The sequence below is a fragment of the Pteropus medius genome, unplaced genomic scaffold, assembly GCF_902729225.1.
Source record: "Pteropus medius unplaced genomic scaffold, Ma_sr-lr_union100, whole genome shotgun sequence".
NCBI classification, from domain to species: domain Eukaryota; kingdom Metazoa; phylum Chordata; class Mammalia; order Chiroptera; family Pteropodidae; genus Pteropus; species Pteropus medius.
In genome coordinates this window covers 37,169,512-37,191,176 of record NW_024355205.1, presented here as the reverse complement: position 1 = coordinate 37,191,176, position 21,665 = coordinate 37,169,512, and the positions used below count along the sequence as shown (strand labels likewise).

The window sequence follows — 21,665 nt, the reverse complement described above, 5'->3', positions numbered from 1 at the left end:
TTTTTTTTTTTTTTTTTTTAGGTCTTGTTTACCCGCTGTACCCTAAGGCAACGTTTCTAAGTGGAGTTCTTTCATAATTAAAAAACAAAACAAAACAAAACCAAAAAACCATGGTTCTGACAATGACTTTCAAGAAACAAAAACTTTCTTCTATAAAAATTTCAGTTGAGAGTTGTTACCCCGAGAGAGAAGTGTAGTGTTTCTAGTTGGTAGAGAAGAATGTGATCAGCTCAATGAAAATAGAGAGCTGCACATTCTTGTCGATTTACAGGTTGCTCAAGGGTACAGCCAGAACGCAGGGGAGACAACCTAGTGACCAGTGCTGTTTTTATCGAGTACCAAAGAGAGCAGAGGCATCTCACACACGCACGTGCATGCGCACGTGCACACACACACGCATGTGCCCCACTGCATCTGGGCAGGGGCAGAACGGCAGGTGGAACTCTGCCAGGCGGGGCAAGCACGTTCTCATTCGGTCTTGGATGAGGGGTGAAGAGAAGGGGAAACGGGGTGAGGAGGAAGCCGGAGAGGTGGGGGCGCTCTGTGCCGGTGGTGGGGGGCGGGTGTGGATCACCGAGGGGCCCGGCTCTTTGCTCGCTTTCCGTGAGCGGGAAGTAGCTCTCGATCTTGGTGTACAGGACTCTGCTTTCGGGCGCTGTCTCGGGACTTACCTTTTTGGGTGTTGGCTGCGAGGACCAGGACCCAGGCTTTAAACTCCTCTCTGAGTTTGTTGTATAAGCGAGTCTCTTTCTCCTTTACGACTTCCTCTCCTTCTACTAGCTTCTCAATGTCCCGATTAAACATTTTAATTTTCTGAAAACGAGATTAAGTCTTCAATCTGTGCCGCAGCCACAGAGGAGCGGGGGCCCGGGGCAGTGGCGTGTGGCGTTGGGGTTTGGAGGCGCCCCCCTCCCCACCACCTCATCTCCCAGGTGAGACGGAGGGAGACAGAGCAGAGGTCCCGGCGGGACCCAGGCGGCGAAGCGCAGGCCACCTCCCGTAGCAGAGGGTCACCAGGAAGGCTGCGGCCATCTGCAGGGACCCGGTGCTGCAGAGGCCAGTTCCCGCGCCTGAGTGTCACGGGGCGTCAGTCCCCAGTCCTCACCTCAATCAGAAAGAACATTTTGTCGCTGTCACTGCTGGGGATGTGCTCCCCACACTGGCGCAGCTCGTCTGTCGCACTCTGGTGGCATTCCCTTATTTGACTTTCCAATAACGGGAGCGATTTCTGAAAATAATGATGGCAAATGATGAAACTCTACAGTTTGAAATTAGCAGCCAGACAGAGGGTTGGGGGTAGGGACAGGGCCCATGGGAAGGCGTCCGAGGGGATGCAGAATTCTTCCTGTCGTGTGAAGCTGGTGGCTTCGAAGGCCTGGCGAGCGGCCGGGGGCAGGGCCTCGCACGCCCTGGGGGTACGCGACAGCACGGCCGGCTGCTGCAGGGGTCTGGGCTCACACCGTGCTTTTGCTTTTCGTTGGTTTGGCTCGGTGCTTTGTATTTTGAGAACAAGTACATGCGACCACAATGTAAACTTTCTTCAGCAACATTTTCCGACGGTGATAATTTGAGGGTTACAAGCTGATCAATGATGCTCTGGTGGAGCACGTGTCTTGGCTGTCGGCGTCAGGCGGGGTACAGGCGGGGTGCGGGCATAACCGATCGAGGAAGGACGAGGAGGAGGAAGGACGGGGAACGGCCCCGTGGACGGTAGACTTTGGCCGAGTGTCGTTCCAACCCTCCCGCCTCGCGGTTAAGCCCCCGCTGCAGTATGCCTCCTTTTCACAAGAGAGAAACTGAGGCTCGGAGAAGCAAACTCATGTCATCGCCGAGCCGGTCAACGTCAGAGTTTCGATTTGCACCCCGCTCACCGCCTCCAAAGCCCGTGCAGGTGAGCACGGCAGGTAAATACACCCGAGTGAGCAGCGACCTTGATTTCTAATTCACCGCAAGAGGTCGCTGCAGCCAGTGGGCCAGGATGAGCTCGCCGGGATTGAGAAGCAGCTCGCCAAGGCGACTCTAAATGACGATAAACGTGGCCCGAGACGTTAATCAGGTCTCGCCGCCTTTTTTTTTTCTTTTTGGACGGTTTGTAGCCACAGGTAGAAATATATTTAAATAATTTTTGCTATTTCAAATTATAATTATCATAACTGAGTCTTGATAAAAATTTTAAAAATTAAGGTTTCACAAAATTTTAATTTAAAATTTAATGTAAAGTAGTTAAATGTTGAGAAATACGTTATCAAAAAAGTTATCAAAATGCAACATCTTTTTGCAAAAAAAAAAAAAAGACGTTTTTCTCAATTAGACTAGGCTATCTCTTTTGGAGCCCTCTTCTAAGAAATGAGGGGATTTCACTAGAATCGGTGCTTCTCGAAGTGTGTTCCCGGGGTCACCTGGGAACGTACAAGTGCGAATTTGTGGGCCCCACCCTAGACCTACTGACTCGGAGACTCTGGGTCTGGGGTCCAGGAGCGTGAGATTTAATTAAATTCCCAGGCGATTCCTGTGTGCACTGCCATTTCAGAAGCACCGCCTCCTTCAGCCGAATATTGTCGGGGTGCGTGTTTCCCAGCTCAGAAGAATCCATCGCTCGGGTGTGGCGCCCAGGCCCTGGGACCGTCTCTGCTCCGAGGGTTCACCTCCCACCTCGTCACGCTGTCCGGCCTCGTGCGCGAGGTCCAGGGGAGGCCTACAGACGCCCTGCTTCCCCGTGAGCGCGAACCCGCACTTCTGCCGTCTTTGAGGGCACCACGAGAAGTGCCTCTGCAGAGGCGCCCATTGTTGAGAAGCACTGAACACCGATCCCGTATTTCTTACACGTTGGAGGCTGGGAAAAGGTCTCTTCTACCATGACGTGCTGGCGACCCGCCGACAGCAGAGAGCTCTGCCGCCCTGGTCCTCGCTCCTGTTCGTGCTGTTCGTGTTTCCTCCCTTCTTCTTCCCCCAGATCGACTGATCCGCCTTTCCGTTTCGGCATTGCGCAGCCGCAGCTGTCTCTCCCCCTTTAGCAGCTCTCCCCTGCGCCTCTGATCAGGGACATCCCGGACGGGCTCATTTGTTTGCTTGTTTGGGCATTTCAGTGGGGCATCCTAAACCAACTCGCGACCAGGGAGTGACCAGGACAGGTTGCGATTTTCACAGCTTGCAGCCCACGCCTTGACTCACAGTGATGTGCGTGATGAGCTCGATGGTAAGTCTTTCCGCCAGACGGGGCACTGTGGCCTTTCCTTCCTCCAGGAGGGCTCTGCAACGAGATGACACACATGAGTTCCAGAAGGCCCACGGGGTCGTCTTCCCTGCACTGGGCTTGGTGAGTGGGCAGGTGAGCTTAGCTCCCTGGGGCCACACGTGCCATCAGAAAATCCTGGCAGTGCCTGAGAAAGACAGTTGCAAATTATGGGATGAGCTTAGCCCGAGGCAGGCATGATGCTAGGAAAGTCACATTCATTTTCTCTCTTTATCATCCCAGCGAGTCATCTGTATCTACAGGAAAACAAAAACGAACCTGCCTCGGAAGTTTGGCGACACGTCCCAACTAGGATTTTATTTCTTGTAATAAATTTTTATTCCAGAAGAGCCAAATGGGCCTTGAGAAAGGAGAATCACATTCTTGATTTCAAAATATATTACGAAGCTACCGTTTACTATCATAAAACACGATGGTGCCCGTATAAAGACAGACATGTGCAGAACAGAGTGCCCAGAAATAAATCCATGCTGATCTTCAATAACGGTTCCAGGAACACGCGGTGGGGAAGGGAAAGTCTCTTCAACAAACAATGTTGGGGAAACTGTACATCTGCATGCGAAAGAATGGAATCGGGTCCTTATCTCATACCGTACGCAAAAGTCAACTTAAAATCCATTGTGGCTTAAACGTAAACCCTGCAACTGTGAAACTCCTAGAAAAAAAAACCACAGGGGAAAAATCTTAATGATATTGGTCCCGGAAATGATTTCATGGATGTGACACCAAGGACACAGACCAAAAGAAAAATAGACTCAAAAATAGACTCAAGTGGGACTCGACAAAAAGCTTCTGCACGGCAAAGAAATGATGAACAGAGGAAAAAGCAAACTACAGAATGAAAACAATTGTTTACGAGCAATATATCTAATGAGGGTTTAATTTTCAAAAAATGTAAGAAACGCCTACCATTCAATAGCAAAAAACAACAGCAACAACAACAACAAAAAACCACAAAACCCAAAACTAATAACATAATGAAAAAAAGGGCTAAGACTTGGGTAGAGATTTCTTCAAAGAAGACATACAAATGGCCAGTAAGTATAGAGAAAGATGCTCAGTGCCTCTAATCATCAGGGAAATGCGAATCCAGACCACAATGCGATAGCGCTTCACATCTGCTAGGATGAATATTATTTAAAAAAGGAGCGAGAGACAGAGGTGTTGGCCGTGGAAGATGCTGAGAAGTTGGAACCCTCGCGCACGGTTGGCGGGAGTGGGAAAGGGTGTAGCGCCCTCCTCCACCCCCTCAAAACAAATTAAAAACAGAACTACCGTGTGATCCAGCGATCCCACTTCTGGGTGTCTATTCATCCCAGAGCCGGATGGTGGCCGCCAGGGTTGGGGGAGGGGCAACCGGGAGGCGCCAGTCAGTGGACACAGGGTTTCAGCAGCACCAGATGAGTAAATTCTAAACATCTGCCGAACAACACTGAGTCTGTAGCTCACGGTCCTTTGTTGTCACTTAAAAGGTCGTAAGGAGGGTAGGCCTCATGTTGAGTGTTCTTTGCACAATAAAAGTGAATTTGAAAAACATTTGCACAATGCTTACTGCATGTCAGGCACCCTTCTCAGGACCCAAAAATGTTAATGTATTTAATCGTCGAACAACCAGTTACAGAGAGAGAAAGGCACAGGCACGGGGAGGTTAACTGGTCCCTCCCCGCCTCCAGGGCCGGGCCAGGCAGCCTGGCTGCAGACGCAGGCGTCCAAATGCGAATTTTGGAAGGGCCCCAGAAGACCGTTTTGTCACGCTGCTCTGAGCGCCTCTCGTGCAGGGGCTGAGTCCCAGTACGCAGGAGCTCGAGGACTTGACCTTGGACGTCCAGCGACAAAGCACTACAACTCGCTCCATCAAGACCTGACTCTCCCCCAAACTCTCGAGCAGCGGTTTTCAGACTGCGTTCCCGAACCGGGAACAGCATCCCGAACCGAACGTGATAAAAACACAAATGTCTGGGCCTCACCCTGGACGGACCTCGGGACCTGGGACACGCTGCCAGCCGGATTTTAACACACAGTTCCTTCAGGCGGTCCTGCTGGCTGCTCACAGCCAAGAACACGGGTGTGGTCATTACAAAATCTCTCTGCTCAGCGAGCAGAGAGAGGGTCTGCCTCCTTGTGACCCTCAACGCCACTCAGGGCAGGAGTACTGGCGGTCGGCGTGCCAGGAACTCTGCATGTGTCATCTTCCTTCATCCAGACACACACACCCCCAGACGCGGGAGCAGCGCCCTGGGCAGACGAGAAAGCAGAAGCTCAGAGAGGCTGAGCCGCCTCCCAAGGGTGCACAGCAAACCCGCTCGGCCCAAATTCTGGGTCCCCACCGTGCCTCTCTTCACAGCAGGAGTGACCTCCCCCATCGTTTGGGGCCAGCGAGCTCCAGAGTAAGATGGAAAGGCAGAGCGCCAATTCCATGGGGGAAAATCCCAATGCCTTGCACACTGCAGTCTCCGCAGGATAATTCATCTGTAATAAAACCGGCTGGTTTGCAGCTCTCACGGGCTGGAGAGCACCCTAACACAGTTCCCGTTTATGACAGTCAACCCCAGGTCTGTGTCTGGTCTCATCTCCACTCGCTATTGGTGTGACCTCATTATCCTTGTCTATGAAGGTGGGAAGAACCTCACCTGCCAGATATACGTCTCGAGATTTTGTGGGCGTCCGATGAGAAAGCAAGTGAAAACACTTTGGGAAACCAAAGTGCCCTATGCTCTATAAAATGCCATATGACAATTTGTAATCAGCATCGCCATTAGCATCCAGGACAAAAACGACTCGCTTAAACAAGCCAATGAATTTAACACCAAAATAGACAGCGGCTGGTTGCTCTGCGTCCTAGAATCACCCCCACCCCGGGCAGGGTGGTTGCCGTCCCGCACGGAGCCAGCAGATGGCGCTGGCCGCCGCGGAGCCCAGTTCTAGGGTTGTCTTGGGGAGTCCCACCTGAAATAGGGGTGTGCCTGGAAGAACATCGTTTCTTTCCTGGTGGCCTCCGCCAAGCTCAGCCTGTCTGCGACCTCCTGCTGGCCCCGGCACCTCACGATCATGTAGCCCTTCTTGAGGCGGTACGTGAGGTTCTGCACCACGTTCACGACCATTTTTTCGGTGCCCTTGTCCACCAGGTCCGGCTTGGTCAGGATCCCTGTGAGAAGGTTAAAGGAGGGGCAAAGGGAAGGTCAGCGTCCAAGGGGAAGGTCAGCGTCCTCCCCAGACGTACTTGAACCCCGCCCTGGGATCCTGTCTCCTGTCACCTGGCTTGCTCAGCGCCTGAGTGAACAGTCAACCTTTCGCCTCACAGGGACCCTTCCTATCTGCCCACCCGCTCACTCAGTTCATCCACTGCCCGGCGTGGTTCCCCAGCGGACGGTTTCTGGGTGCCTGCTGTGTGCCGGACACCAGGGCGGCACGTGTCGTCACAGCTGACCAGCTCCGTCTCGCCCTGCGTTTCTAAGACTCTTTCCTGGCGCAGAAGCCCTTGAGCCTCTGTTACCGGACGCGGTCATTTCAGAGCGTGTCTTTACACTCGCTAAACGCGCTGTGCGACACTGGCCTTCCTCACCTTCCCGACGGAGGCAGAGGCCTCTGCTGCTGCTGCTGATCCTGCACCCTGGGTTGGCACAGGAGAGGCCCGTCCCCTGGGCAGGGAGAAAGGGCAGCCCAGAAGGCCCTCCCGTGGAACCAGCGATTATTTATGAAAGCCTGGATCGTCGTGCTTTATGTCGAGAAAAAGCAGTCAGATCAAAACGGAGGCTCGCGATCGGAATCCCCGTCCCCCGGCTGGGCAGAGGGCCCTCCTCACACGCCCCGTTGACAGAATCCACTCTACGCATCTTTTCATGTCCCTATTGGGCCACAGAGACGGGCACTGCTGGCAATTTTTAGGTGCTTTGACCTTTTTCTCTTTCTAACTCATTCCTGAATACATTACTCATGCCTACTGGATTAAGCAGACCACTGGGGGTGGTGAGGAGGTGGCAGTGAATGAGACTGCAAAGTCCCCGATTTCATAAATATCCCCCCCACCTTCTAGTGGGAAAGGCCAGATAATCTAGTCACATACAAGAAACCAACAAAAATATCCGATACTGATCAGTGCCACGCAGAGAATTCGTGTGGTGCGGGCAGATGACCGCAGAGTCAGGCTGGGTGGACAGAGGGGCCCTTGGGGAAGGCGACCTCTGGGCCGCGATCCGAATGAAGAAGGAGCCAGCCCCCCGGGAGCGTGGAGAAGGAGCGGTCCAGGCCCTCGGGTGGGAGGGAGCTGGGAGGGAGGGCTGAGCTGCGCTGGAGAGTCGGTGGGCAGGGTGGGAAGCAGAAAGCAATGGGAGTCGTGGTCCAGGACCTGTGCAGAAGCCACGTCGCATACGGCTTTGCTGCCCGGGAAAAGGAGTGAGTCTGGAGTTTCTGCGTGCGAGATGCGAGATGCGAGCCTTAGAGCGTCAGAGCAGAGGGCGGGGGCGGGGCCCGGTGTGCAGGCTCAAAGGCCAGGAGACCAGGAGCAGCAGGCGGTCCGCGCAGGGGGCAGTGCAGGCTTGGACCCTGGAGACGCAGAGGAGTGGGCAGACTCGGTATCCGTTTCGGAGCAGCGTCCCCAGGACTTCAGGTGAATTAGACGTGGAGGCAAAAAGAAGGAGGGGTCAAGTGCGACTCTCAGGTTTGCCTTTAAAACCAGGCAGGTGGCCACGTGCTAAGACGAGGTGGGGGCGCCTTGGGGAGGAGGAGAATTGGGGTGGGGGCAAGGTACGGGCTGCAGACGTAGCTTTGGGAGTCACTGGCGTACACGTGGGATTGCAAACCTGGGACGGGGAAGACCCCCTGAGGAGAATGTGTCGAGGGAGGGGAGAGCTCACAGCCGAGTTTGCATTTTCGATATTCAGAGGCCAGAGAATTGAAGAAGCGAGCAGACAAAGGGACTAGGAACGCGACTTCCAGCTGGCCAGTGAAGGAGGAGCCCCCAGGGAGAGAGTGGTGACCCAGAAGCCAGCAGACCGTGATGCTGCAGGACAGAGGAAGTGGTCGGCCAGGCTGACCTTGACTGAGAGGTTGAGAAACATGAGGACAGAGATGTGACTGGATGTTCGTCGGCCTGGAGGGCATTGGCGACCTCGATAAGAGCCCTCTCTGTCACATGGTGGGGACAGCAGTCCAGGTGTAGCTGATTGATAGACAGTACACGTTCCGCCGTAGAGAGACAGGGAACCAGTTAGCAGAGTGCCTGCAAATATTTTGACTCACTGTTCTTTGTGAAACTTGGTATTAGATAAACGCTACTATATTATTCATGATTTTTTTTCTATTTTCTACCATAGAGATAATTCATTCAGTTTCCTTTTTTAAAAATTGTGGTAATAGGCACGTTAACTCATATGCACAAGAGAATAACTCAATTCATGAAAATAGTGGAGGCTTCTCCCTCCACTCGACTCTCTCGTTTTTAAAAATTATTCGTTTTTTTTTTTTTTCAAATCATGTAGTATACTTTAATATAAAATTTACCATTCGGCCATGTTCCCGTGTACGGTTCAGTGGCATTAAGTGCCCGCTCAGGGCTGGGCAGCCATCCCCACCGTGCGTCCACCACCTCTTCCATCACGGGAAACTGAAACTCTACGCCCACTCAGCAACTCCGTCGCCTCCCTCTCCAGCCCCCGGCGACCAGCCCTCTGCTGTCCGTCTCTGTGAATCTGATTACTGCAGGCATCTCCCGTAACTGGAATCACACGGTACTGTCCTTTCGTGACCAGCTTATTTCACTTAGCATCGTGCCTTTAAGGGGGTGGCACGTGTCCGAATGTCCCTTCTTTCTAAGGCTGAATACTACTCCGCTGTAGGTACAGGCCACGTTTGGCTCATGCATTCATCTCTCGACAGACATTTGGTGTGCTTTGACCTCGGCTCTTGTGAATAATCTGCTATGCACACATCTCGCTTCCTCGTTCAACCTAGCACACCTTTCTCCCTTTCCTGTGCTTGACTGAGCAAGAATAGAAAATCTGCACCGATGTCATAAAGTTGTTTTGGATTATACTGAGGTCTGATCGTGTATACTCTGTGACTACCCTGTTCTACGAACATTAATAAGAAGTATTAAATTTCCGTAGAGATATTACTATCCAGATGATGCTACCTATTTTGGTCATCAATAAGACATCCCTAGAAGCTCGTGACTGCGAGGAGAAAGCATTTGGACTTACGGTGACTAGTAATTCAAAAGTTGAATTTTCCCCGGGGTTCCATGTGTCGAGGTGCCTGCAGGAGTCACCCTTGGCGGGCACACACGTCGACTGGCAGACAGTAAGACACCGCACTTGAAGTGGAGTGCCGATATTTATTTCTATCCTTACGGGTTTTTGTTTGGGAAATGACCTCTACAGGGGAATGGGGTGGCCGGTGGAGTGACAATGGATAATAATGTTTTAAACAGGAGCAGCTGTGTGTGCACAGTATTCCTTCACAGCATCCCCCCAGCAGCCTCACAGGTGGGTGTTACCTTCGGCACCGTTTTATGAATGAAGGAATCAAGGCCGCCCAAGGATGCAGAGCCAGGAGGTGGTCGTCTGTGCCCGGGCAGTTTGTGTTCTTAAACCAAGTCCCCTGTAAATGCCTTCTAGGGTGACATGTTTTGAAAAAGAAATCAAAGACACCCCAGTTCCCCACAGAGAGTTCTGTTTGAATTTAAATCCTACGGTGTGGAGAGCGGGGTGCAAACTGACAAGGTCCTTGCAATCTGTGAGGTCAACCAAGGGTTGCCTGGCCTCCACATGTCCTCCTGAGAATGGGGACTCAGGAGCTGATGGAGAACCGTGCGGTGATGAAATGCAAATGATTATAGCAGGGTGTGCGGGGTGGGGGTTACCCTATGGAAATGCAAATGATTATGGTAGGATGTGGAGGTTGAGTGGGGATAATCTTATTTCAGCCAGCGAATGTGTAAAAGCAACTTGCCCAAATAAAATCACTCTCTACTCCATCCTGAGGAGATACTGAGCCTCCCGATCCCAGCTTTCTGTCTTCTTTCTTTCTCAAACTGCCCCCGTTCCCACTCAGGATTATTTTCCAGGGCCGCGCTGGACGTGGCGGGATCTACCGCTGGCTGCATGCGGCACTGTGGACACACACGCCGCACCGCGAGCCTGGCAGCGTGTCCGCCGAGGCCTCGGGAGGGTCTTTCCCACGCACCCCGGGTCCTAGGAGCGTTCCCCGGGGAACGGCAGGGCAGATGGGCCACCTTCTCCTGTCTGGGCCACTGTGAGGAGCCAAGGAGGCAGGTCCCGTCCCCCATCCGGAATGATTCACGAATGCGAATGAGGGAAGAGAGGAAGGTGGTGGAGCGTGCCAGACCCTGACCGTGAGCGATGATGGTGACAGGGACCGACCGTCCGCAGTGCATGGATGTGCCCGAGCCCACGGGGCTTCTGCTGGCACCGCGCTCAGATCTCATGCGGGGTGTGGGCGCTCCCAGCAGCGGACCCAATTTCAGAAACGCACATAGGCGAGGACCCCCGCTCCCTCCCGGTCCTCCGGAAGCTCGGTTCCTCCTCACCTATGGTCCTGTCTCCGTCGGGGTCCACCTCCTGAGCCATGCTCAGGGCCTCCGTGGTGGCGATGTCCACGTTGCAGGGCACCACCACCAGGTTGATGGTCTGCTGCCTCTGGATGTACTTCCTGATGAGCGCCTTGATCTGAGGAAGAGCATGTGTCTGGTCACCTGACAACCCGTGCGGCGGGTGTCGCCGTGAAAGCCGGTGTCGCCCAGAGCGGGACACGGCGTTCGCACTCTGCCGATCCCTTTCTCTGGAACGCACGCCCCACCTGACCTAGGGAGTCAGCTCTCCCTCGACGTCCTACTTATCCCTCAGGGCCCGTCACTGGTCCCTCTCCTTTCCCGGAGGATGTGATTCCTGTGGCCAGAAGAGACCACGCCTTCCTCCCCAGGCCTCTCCTGGGTGTGGCTTTTGAGATTACGCCTTCTATTAGCCGCAGAGGCCCAGCGGTGCCCTGTGGCCGTCTATGGCGTCTACTGCCGGGTCCAGCGCAGCACCCTGTGTGGCAGTGCCCAGTGCCCGCCCGCCCGTGGGCTCTGAATCAAAACTATCTTTACGCACGAGTATGCCTACTGTTAGTGATCTTTCTGCATTAATAGTATCTTAGAATTTGTAAGCAGGAGAGAGATGTGGGCAACATAAGCCTTAAAATACCAAATTTCAATAATATTATCCCTCCACGGACGATACAAACAAACATGGAAAAGGCTGGCACGTATTGTCTTATATTTAGGTACAATTCCTACGCAATTTTGTTCATATGACGTCTCGTCTTACTATTTTCAGTTGCACAAGAAGATCTCAGAGCCTCAGAATGGGAAATTCGCATCACATAAGCACCGACTAGTATCAAGTGAACAGTTAAGCCTTAGAGTCAACTAAAAATGACAAATACAAACAGGCCCGATTAGGTCTCGGCCATGCAAAAATCCGAGTGAAGTTGTAATCAACCTTTATGAGAAAGCTTGAACATTGATTGTCCTTAAGTGGAACGCTATTTGCTTGCTGGTGCTTATTCCCTCTGCTACACCCAGGTGACTGTCCCGCCAACATCTACAAGTGAACAGATCATATGATCCCGATTCTCCACCTCAGCACTAGTGACAATGCGAGTTACTCTTTGCTGTGGGGGCTGTCCTGTGCACTGTAGGATGTTTAGCTGCATCTCCGGTCTCTACCCACCGGACGCTAGAATCACCCCCTTTTGGCTTAGAGGGGTGACTTGGAGGCTCTCCGCTGGGTGTGGGCACCGGGTGTGGGGCGGACAGGGCTTGGGGGTTTGGGGAGCTGTTGGGTGCCGGGTACAGAGTCGCTGAAGGAGAACAGACGGGAGGGGCGGAGGACGGAGGGGTTTGGGTCGAATGTCCCCACCTGCTTCTCTCCACCCCAGCCTCCGGCAGCCGAGAACAATGGCATTTTGTCAGTTTTCCCCTCAAGTGCTAAGTGTCCCCGTTCTCCCAAGCAGTTTGCCCTAAGGGGACATACTTTCTCTCGTCCCCTTGAAGGCTGTTTTCACACTAAGAAACTGTCAGAGAGAGAGGAGCCCATGTCATTTGGTGAAAACCAGGAAAGTCAATGAGTTAAGAAGCTGGTCTAGGAGCCGGTTACTTGAGAGAAATGCTCGGAGGAAAGTGAATAATAGTCGCTGGGCGTTTGTTTTCAGGATAATTCTCCCTTTGGTGAATAACGAGGGAGTTTTAGCATTTTTACCAAGTCTTTTTTAGTTAATTTCTTCACGAGGTCCTGGTTTGGCTTTCCTACCCTTTTCTTATGGGTGATTGATTCCTTTTGCAGTGTAGTTTATCACAGAATCAAATTAGAAGCGAAGTAACCGGCTAACCCCGAACGATCGGGGGCGATTCAGTCGGCTCAGTGCAAACACGCAGGAAGTAACAGGGGTCAGACACAGAACAAGGCCCTTCCGGTCTAGCTCACCGACTTCAACAACAAAACACATTCTTGCTGTAACAATTCACACGGGAATTTCATGAAGAGAAGAAAAGGGATGTGAAACTTGGGGCAGGATGTTTTTTCCTCCCCAGTGAATTAAATAGCAAGTTTTGCTGTTGTCACACACGGCAACTTCATCAGCTAGGGTCCCTTCCCAGAGCAGGCCGGGGCCGCTAACTCGCGCCTGCTGTACACGCTGTCACAACTCACTGTCAGTTCTTAATCCACCCCAGACTGTGTGCGGCAGGGATAAGGAGCTGGCGATGACCTAGAAGTTAAAGCGCGTAGGAGGACAAAGCCCGGACGGGTTCCACGACGCGCGCGAAAGCCCAGCGTCTCGGCGGCCAGCGCGGACGCTCCGAGCACCGGCGGTGTTTTGCCAAGTCAGCCAATCTGTTCCTGATGGAACTGTTTACGATCACAGTGTCCCCGGTCGGGGCCTCTGGACTGCATCACAGGACGCCGGAGTGGCAGGAGCTGCCGCACGCTCCGAGTCCGCCCCAGCGTCTTTCCTGAACTCTAGGAAGTTCTGCCAATTTGACGGATGAGGGTAAGACTACGTATGGGATTAGTCACCTCACTCGGTAACCGGAACGAGCTAACGACACCGCCCCCCGAGACAGAGAATGGAGGTCTGGGTGCCATGAGAGAAAGTGACACTTATCTGCCCTCGGTTCTGCCCAGACGGCAGAGCTAGCAGAGGCCCCGCCCAGGGGGTTTCTGGGGCTGCCGCACCGGGGTTTGGCTATGGTTAGGTTCCCAGCACTGCCAATGTGCCCCATGAAAGGGAGGAGGGCAGGCAAGTGACCCCAGTCCTAGGACAAGATGGTCTCATCCTCTACCCACCCCCATCCCTCCACTCCCTGGACCCCACCCCTGCTCCAGGCACCTCCCTGGTCTCCTTGGTTTCCCTGTGAGCTGGCTTAGCAAAGCTTTGACACGGCTGGCCTGGGGACAGGCCTTGCCGGACAGCCACGTGAGACTCAGCATCCCAGGGAGAGGGGTTCTCAGGCGGCCTTCAGTGGGGAGGTCATTGGCACAGAAGAGGAACCCACCAAGGTCACACACAGCCCGCATTCCAATCACCTTACGCAGCATTAATTTTTAAAAGATGGTTGTTATTGCTAAAACTGGCAGATTTCATGTAAAGATCCACATTTCTGGCTTCCTTTGAGCATCAGAACAGCTGGTGGCAGCGGGCCCGCATCCCCACACGACAGTCAGCCGGGGCGTGAGCCAGCCCACGCGCCTCCAGTCCCGGAGTCAACGCCCCTGTCTGCATGACCTGCCAGGTCTGCTGGGACCCCGAGGGGCGGCCCAGCCTCTCAGGCGGAGGGCCCACGGGAGCCTCCCCCCCGTCAGCGGGGCCTGCCCCCAAGTTCCAGAGAGGCTTACCTGTGCCCCGATGTCCTGGGGCTGATTGCCCACGGCCACCCTGGCGATGCCGGGGAGGTCAATGAGGGTCAGATCGGGGACCTCGGGTGAGGTGATCTCCAGGCTGATGAGCTCGTGGCTGATGCCAACACCGTTCCCGGCTATGATGTTCTGGGCTGCAGAGCCCGCGAGGGGAAAAACCCAGAGTCCTCATGAGTGGCCATCCGAACATGCACGGAGAACATTACCACACATGCACAGTCCTCCTGGTCCCTCCCACAGCGCGCGGGGCCAGAGAGGCAGGACGCGGGGACCCCAGGACAACTGCCCCGGACACAGCCGGGTGCAGGGCTTGTGTGATTTCAAGCTAGAAAAGTCGCCGGTCGAGGGTCTCAAGCAGCTCCTGTATTCGGGGTGCACACTAGAATTGGGGGCAGGACTCCTCTGTTTTGGAAGGGAGCCCCCGGCTGAGCCTGTGGCCACGGGGTTCTCAGGAAGCTGAGCCCAGCAAGTCACAAAAGGCCTCATCCTCAGGTGCTCCGGGCAGGTTTACTGGTGCGAAAAAGCCCCGCGGAGATTTATTCTGATCAGGGTCATTTTTTGCTGGTCTGGCTGAGACCAGTGTGAAATCAGGAAAGGGGGGAGGCCGCTCAGGGGGACAGGCAGGCACCGGTGACGTGGGGGGGCAGTGCCGGCCAGAGGCCCCTCTGACGGGGTGCAGAAGTGAACTCCAGGAGCCTGGTTATCATCTGTCATCTCTACCGCTAGCCTCAAGCTTTGGTGAACCCGCCCCCAGGCCAGTGTGGGCTGTGCTTCCAGGAAGGACGGCTGGGGTCAGGGGGTGTGGTGGGTGCTGGGGATGCTGCATGGCGACGTGGCCACAAGATGGCCGGCCACGTTAGGTTAGAACAGCAGTGGCTCAGGACAGCGGTGACCAGGACAGCCGGGGTGTGGGGCGGGGTCCTGTGGGGGACACGTCCCAGAGGAGGGGTGGGTAAACCGAGACCCGAAGAAAGACTAGGAATTAGGTGATGGGAGGGGCCGGGGGGTGGCGAGGGCACAGCACGTGGGCGAGGAAGCCGGCGAGGGGGCGGAGCAGGTGCCAGCCCCGCCTGCAGAGATGCCCACCTCTGTGTATCTCCTTCTCCACCTGCAGTGGGGTCTGGATCTGGAGCTCCGTGTCCCGGTAGCTGATCTTCCCGCTCCACGGGGCCTCGCACGAGAGCTGCTTCTTCAGCTTCAGCTCCAGCGGACACCTGGTCGTGATTCCTGAGAGGGAGTTTCCCAAACACCCTAAGTTTCCTTTAAAATGAAGTGTCGCAGGTGCCCTTCGATCTTAGACCCCCACGGAGCTGCCCCAGTGTCTTCAGAAGCCTTGTCTAGAATTTCTGTCTGATACAGACCCCCGTCGCTCAAGACCAGGCCCTAGAAACACCTTGGGTGTTGGCGGTGGGACCTGCGTCTGCCCGGGTGACAGCCCAGGAGAGGGACAGATGGAAGTGTGAAGCGCTGGGCTCTGCCCTGTAAGGCAGGACTGTCTCCTCCAGCCCGGGTACTCGCCCTGCGTCACAGGCTGGCCACTGGCATCGGGACTGCCCACTCCGTCACGCCTCTCCCCGAAATGCCGAACCCAGGGTGGAGAAGCGGCGTGCCTGTCCCAGACTCTGGCACTTGTGCGTCAGGCGCCCGGACCCCCGGGGACCTCACAGGACCGGCCGCTGGTGGCCGTGAGGAGCATGGGGCTCTTGTTGGGGGGCTGTGTAGGCCTTTGGCGTCCACACAGCCTCCTCTGTGCTCGGGAGGTGGGCTTGGCGAGGCGGCCCCGGTTCTAGGGTTCTGGCTGGGCCCTGGGTTCTGGCTGGGCGTGGCCACGGGCAGCGCTGGCAGGAGGTGGAGCCCCCGAGGGGCCAGGACGGGCCCCCCGCAAGGCCAGACCTCTTTCCTTCTCTTTTCCTTTATAATCGTTTTACTAAATTGCACAACGGCTTCTTTACACACACACTTCAATGCTTTTTTAGAGGACGACGTGTCCTATCACACCACGATCCTGCTATAGTAGCTTCTCGAAACGTTGAGAAGCTCTTCAGAAGGAAGAACACGTCCCCGACACAGATTCAATGTGACCTGATTCAGGGCCGACGCTGGCCGTGGCCACGTGGAAGTGAGCTCGGGACACAAAGGTGTCGTGGGACGTCCTGCCCCCCCCACCCCCCAGGCCGAGCGCCCGGACCAATGCTGTCTGGGGCCTGCGGCCTGCAGGTGGCCGGCCGCTGTCCACCGGGCAAAGCTGGCCGGTCTGTCCATGCTTACCGCTGCCTCTGGGGAGGGCGACGCCCGACAGGGCCTCCAGCACGGAGCTCTTGCCCGAGCTCTGGTCCCCGATGACCGCGATGGCGGGCAGGGCCAGGTCCTGCTCCACGCCCAGGGCCCGCAGAGAGTCGATGAGGTCGATGCAGGGGCGGACCTTATCCTCGTAGTGGGCGAACAGGCTGCTCTCGGGGCCCTGGAGGAGGCAGAGCGGACTTTGCACCCTGAACCTCTGAGGGGCCCCCGCCGTGGGCAGTTTCCTGCAGAATCTGGGCATCTCCCATGCTGAGGTGCAGACAGGAGGACAGAGGGGGCCGGGGGCGGCTGTTCCCGCCGAGGGTCACTCTGCCGACGCAGGGCTGTGGGGCTGGCGTGGAGGGGCTGGATGGAGCAGGGAGGAGTTACCGAGAGGCGGGGGCTTCCAGCCCGAGGGAGCCGGGGACCTGGACCCTGGGGCTGCCAAACTGGGAGAAGGTGGGGACAGGGAGGGGGCTGGCCGTGCTGGCAGCAGCAGGAGTCGCTGGAGGAAAAGCTCCTGGAAGGAGCCGCCAGTGCACGGAAGAGAAGCCCCCAGACTCATGTCGAGGGAGGCCATTGCCGGGTGTCTCTGGTGCTTGCTGTTGGGGACAGCTGGGGGACATTAGCAGTGCTGTTGAAGGTGGTGGCCCACCACAGCCACGGGCCGCCTTTCCTCGGGCTGGTGGCCGGAACGCGTCCTTCCCAGGGGTCCCCGCTTCCGCTTACCTTTATGTTTTCTTGGCTCACATTTTCTTCCGGCAGCGGAGGGTTCAGTGTTAGCGAGTTGATGTTCTTGCAGAGGTTGACGGGGTCCTTGTCTCCCACCGACAAGTTTGGGGCCATTTTCACGTGCCCTCTTGCTGAGGCGAAGAGCAGCGAGTGTTGCTGGAAGAGATTCATTTCCTTTTTCGGATAGTGTTGGGAGGGCGCCTGATTGTGCCTCTGTTGCAGCAAAAGCTTGTGGGACTTTGGCATTAGCCGGGAATCAGCTGGGGCGGGGGGCGCCTTTCCCGCTGCTCGTCACTTCCGGTCTTCCCGACAAGTTCTGCAGAGACACAAGATGTCACCAAGTGGTCACCAAGCGGTCCACCTTGCCAGCCCCAGTACAGCCCACTCCCTGCACACAGACACAGGGGAGCCCCGGAGCCCAGCGCGGGGGAGCTGTGGGCGGCAAATGGGCGCAGAGAACAAGCAGGGTCTCTAGGGGCCCCAGGACTTGGAGCGAGGGGCAGCGGACTCCACGTTTCCACGAGAGAGTTTGAATGTCTCGCCGTCACTCCTGCTGGGCTCTGTGACAGGGGACCAGTAGGCAGCACTGTCAGACACAGCGGGGTACGGGGTGCTGGCCTCGCTCGGCCTGCCCCAAGGCACGTGTTTTGTTTTGACAACACGGGAAGGTCCCGTCGCTTGGCTGAGTCAGGCCTCGAACCCCAGCCTGCGACTCTGGACTCTGCCTCTACCCTAGGAACAGACGGATGCAGTGGCTTGAATGGTGTCTCCTCCACGCTCCCCTCCACCGAGTTCATGTCCCCTCAAACTGTGAATGTGACTGTATTTGGAAAAAGGGCATTGGTAGCTGTGAATATGGTGAGGCTTTGGAGAGGAGAGTGAGCCCCAAATCCAGTAAGAGACGAGCAGAGGGGGACTCGAGACAGAGGCCGAGACTCCAGCCACACGGCCCGGGGCCTCGGGAATCTAAGGAGGGCCAGGAGCCACCGGACGGTAGGAGGGGGACATGGGACAGCGTCCGGCTCACAGCCCGCGGCGGGCGCTAACCCTGCCGGTGCCTGGAGCTGGAACTTTCGGCCTCCAGACCGTGAGATGATCCGTTGCTGCTGCTTTAGGCGGCTGGGTTGGGTACTTGGCTGCGGCAGCCCTGGCTCCGTAGGAGGGACTGGAGGCTCCAGGCCACGCCTCCCCGTTAGCCAGACTTAGCAAAGCCCACGCTGTCCTCGTCCTGCTCCAGCCCTGGGTCCAGCCCCTTCCTCCCTTCCTCACCACGGTGCGTGTCGGTGCCAGATGTCACCATGTCACTGCCCTTTCTACAGATTTCAGCGGCCTTTTTCAGAACGAAGTCTAGAGTCAGTGTGGCCGCCACCTAGTCTTCTGTATTTAGAGCATCTCTTCGCCGAATGCCAGGAAAGGTGAAATGTCCCCTTTCCTCCAAACGGATGTGCACGGTCACAACTTTGTGCGGGCCCTGGCCTGCTCGAAAACTGAGGTGTCGTCCGCCCCTTCACCCGCCAATCGAGAAGTACTTATTGAGGTCTGTGGTGGGCTGGATTGTGCCCCCGCCCCCCCAGATCAGGATGTCGGAGTCCCCGACCCCCGCACCTCGGAGCGTGACATTGGAGAGAGAGCCTTTGAGGTGGTGATAAGGCACAACGAGGCCATTAGCGGGGCCTGAGCCCCTGTGACTGGTGTCCTTCTGAGAAGAGAAAATGAGGGTACAGACCGTACCGAGGGACAACCATGTGGTCACACGGGGAGAAGACAGCGTCTGCGAGGAGGAGCCTCAGAGCAGCCAGTCCTGCCGACACCTGGGTCTCGGACTCTATCCCCCTGGACCCCGCGGCCCCTCTCCTGAGCCCCGTGGGCCGGCGAGGGGGCGGGGAGGAGCTCACTGTCTGGGTGCCTGGAAAATCTGCCCGAAGTGATCCTATGTCGTGGGCGACAGGGTGGCCTGGATTTCTTCCTCCTGCTGGTGGTACAACCCAGAGAGGCCACCACAGCGTCCAGAGATGCTTCCCCCAGTAGGGAGTGCCAAGGGTGGCGGCACCGAGCAGAGCTGGAAAGGCAAGGCCGGCTCTACGCGGGGCTCGGAAAGAAGCACCCCGCCCTCCCAGACCCTGACCTCCGACTTCGGCCTCCAGAGCCGGGAGAGAATACGTTTCTCTTGTGTAAGCCACCCAGTTTGTGGCACTTGGTTACGCTGCCTAAGGACACTAATCCTGCATGGTTTGTCCCTGATCTGTTCCCCGAATGCCACTATGGCTGGAAGACACGGCATCGATGTCTTCCTCTCATTAAAACGGAAGGCGTGATCATGTAACACCGTGTTACAAGATGTCAGCACGCGCTGCAGTCAGGTGCCCTGTCCCCTCAGGAGATGGACTGCTCCAGCAGGGGCCACCCGAAGCCACCAGGCTTTGGGGCTCCAATTCTGACACCACTTCCCATGAGCTCCCCTCCTCAAGAAATCAACTCAGTTCTGACACCATCTACCTGGAGACAGCAACAGATTCCACAGGTCAAGGGGTCAGGCCTCCCCAGCCACTCCTGCCCCGCCCCTCCCCCCCCGCCCCTCCCCGCCCACCGCAGGTGCCAAGGGCGAGTCCAGCCTGTCACCTGTGTTCCTGACCCACTTGGCTATAGATCAGAGGTTCTAACGAGCCCCCTGCTTGAGTTCGAATGATTTCCCAGCAGAAGCGAGGAGCGTCCAGGCCACCCTCTCCATGTCTCCACGTGGTCACCAGCCCAGAAGCAAGCCAAACCCCTTCCTTTTGGGGTTTTACGGGGGCTTCGATACGCAGGCATGATTGATTAAATTGTTGGCCTTCGGTGATCAGTGATCAGTTCAACCTCCAGCCCCCTCTCCCCCGCCCACAGGTTGGGAGTAGATCGACTTTCTAATCACCTGACTCGTTCCCCTGGCAACCATGCCCTGGCCGTCCAGCGCCAGCCCCACCTCATCAACATAACAAGAGCCAGCAGTCGGCAGTCAGTTGGAAATTCCTAGGTTTCCGGGCTCTGTGGGAGGCACGGGGCGGAGTCCGCTTAATACACTCCGTTCCTTTTTTTTTTTTTTTTAACAATATTTGTACATTCTGCGGTGTGATCAGCACCATAAATCTAGTCAACATCCAACCCCATGCACAACGTTTGTTTCCTTGTGATGAGGACCGTACAGATCCATTTTCTTCGCGACTGTCACACACGCAACGGCGTGTCACTGACTCTGGGGATGCAGTGCGTGGCCTACTGGCCACAGCCAGTCTCCGTCAGCCTCTTAGTGTAAATCGCAGAGTCCCAGAGCGCAAAGTCCCCGCCAAGCCTGGATGTCAGTGCTCCGGGGACGCTGAGCCCAGGTGTCCCAAGAAACTCCCCTTTGTGGCCACGGAGCCTCTGGCCAGATTCTGGCAGGGGGGCCACCCTGGGCACCATGTCCTTTGTAGAATGTGCCCTTGGTGGGGTTTTTCCGAGTGTCACACAGGGCAGCCTCAGAAACTAATCTTTGTGGCCCTGGCTCCTGGACCCACCAGGGGGACCGGGAAACGCTTGGAGAAGTCACACCTGTTGCCTCAGCCCTGCGCGAGCCACCCTCCCAGCGTGCCCCGGCTCTTACCTGAGTGCCTCCACGGAGCCCGGTCCCCCAGCCAGTCACCTCTCCCTTTATATAGGGCGTGCAAACCACTCCCTCAACTGTCTCCCTCTCCCCAGCAGCCAGAGAAGTGAAACCAGCCGTCCTGGGGACAGAAACGAAACCGGAGGTTTCACATGTTTGTGGATGACTCAACACAGTGGACCCTGGGGGGCTCGTGAACGGGGAAGGGGCTGGGTCCACCCCAGACCCAGACCGGACGCCAGGGCTCCGGGGCGCGTCCCTAATCCGCACTGCTAACAAGTTCTCATGGGAGGCTGGAGTCGGGCCACCCTTGGAGATCCAGGGACTTGGAGCAGCGCCGTCCCATGGGACCTTCTGCAGTGATGGAAACGTTCCATCCCGTGCTGTCCGATGTGGGCCTCATGAGGCCACCGAGCTTTGGCCATGTGGCTAGTGTGACCGAGGACCTGGGTGCCTTACTCTGTTTCATTCGAATTAACTGGAAGAGCCACTGGACGTCCGGGGCCCATTCCAGACCTCACCGGGGCACAGGAAGGTTACTCAAGGACGGGAGCTGAAGGTTCCCAGACGTCCTGCTGGCTTCATGCCTGAGCCGCACCAGACGGACGTCACCCTCTGTCACTTTCTCCCCTCGCTGAGTGCCGAATACCCAGAGAGAGGAATCCACAGCTTCCCACAATAGCTCTTCCCGGCATCGCTCCTGTCACACTCGGGATGGCTCCCCAGGCCTGGGGGGTTCTCGCCATGCCCCACGATTGTGACGGGAAGAGGGCGGGGCCCAGGCGGACGCCAAGTACCATTCTAGGAATTCAGAACGGAGCCAGCCCAGGCTGCCAAAATGCAGGAAACCCCCAAGGCGCCCCAAAGCTCC

At 56.2% G+C, this 21,665-nt stretch overlaps 1 protein-coding gene and 1 long non-coding RNA gene across 3 annotated transcripts; both read right to left on the bottom strand.

Annotated features, from left to right (window-relative positions):
- Positions 1 to 343: 343 nt before the first annotated feature.
- MX2 (MX dynamin like GTPase 2) lies at positions 344 to 20,943 on the bottom strand. 2 transcript variants are annotated; one of them, XM_039857791.1, is made up of 11 exons: positions 20,795 to 20,943; positions 17,176 to 17,494; positions 16,435 to 16,627; positions 15,253 to 15,393; positions 14,146 to 14,300; positions 10,800 to 10,938; positions 6,200 to 6,398; positions 3,172 to 3,250; positions 1,106 to 1,228; positions 623 to 813; positions 344 to 590 (listed from the first exon to the last, which is right to left on the bottom strand). In XM_039857791.1, the coding sequence occupies exons 2-11, from the start codon at positions 17,422 to 17,424 to the stop codon at positions 359 to 361; spliced, it is 1,701 nt and encodes a 566-aa protein (XP_039713725.1). In that variant the 5' UTR covers positions 17,425 to 17,494; positions 20,795 to 20,943; the 3' UTR covers positions 344 to 358. The 2 variants fall into 2 exon arrangements, with proteins under 2 accessions (XP_039713725.1, XP_039713726.1); XM_039857792.1 differs by having other exon boundaries at positions 556 to 813; positions 20,795 to 20,942.
- On the bottom strand, positions 7,088 to 8,703 carry LOC120598751 (uncharacterized). The gene is made up of 2 exons (XR_005651739.1): positions 8,287 to 8,703; positions 7,088 to 7,795 (listed from the first exon to the last, which is right to left on the bottom strand). It is a non-coding gene; the product is annotated as an uncharacterized LOC120598751 (long non-coding RNA).
- Positions 20,944 to 21,665: the final 722 nt, after the last annotated feature.

Excerpts from the sequence above, each read along its gene's own strand:
- MX2 (XM_039857791.1), bottom strand. The coding sequence starts at position 17,424 with ATGCCAAAGTCCCACAAGCTTTTGCTGCAACAGAGGCACAATCAGGCG. Across the intron at positions 16,628-17,175 it reads TGAGCCAAGAAAACATAAAG|GGCCCCGAGAGCAGCCTGTT; the intron begins GTAAGCGGAAGC and ends TGCCTCCTCCAG. Across the intron at positions 6,399-10,799 it reads CGACGGAGACAGGACCATAG|GGATCCTGACCAAGCCGGAC; the intron begins GTGAGGAGGAAC and ends ACCTTCTCACAG.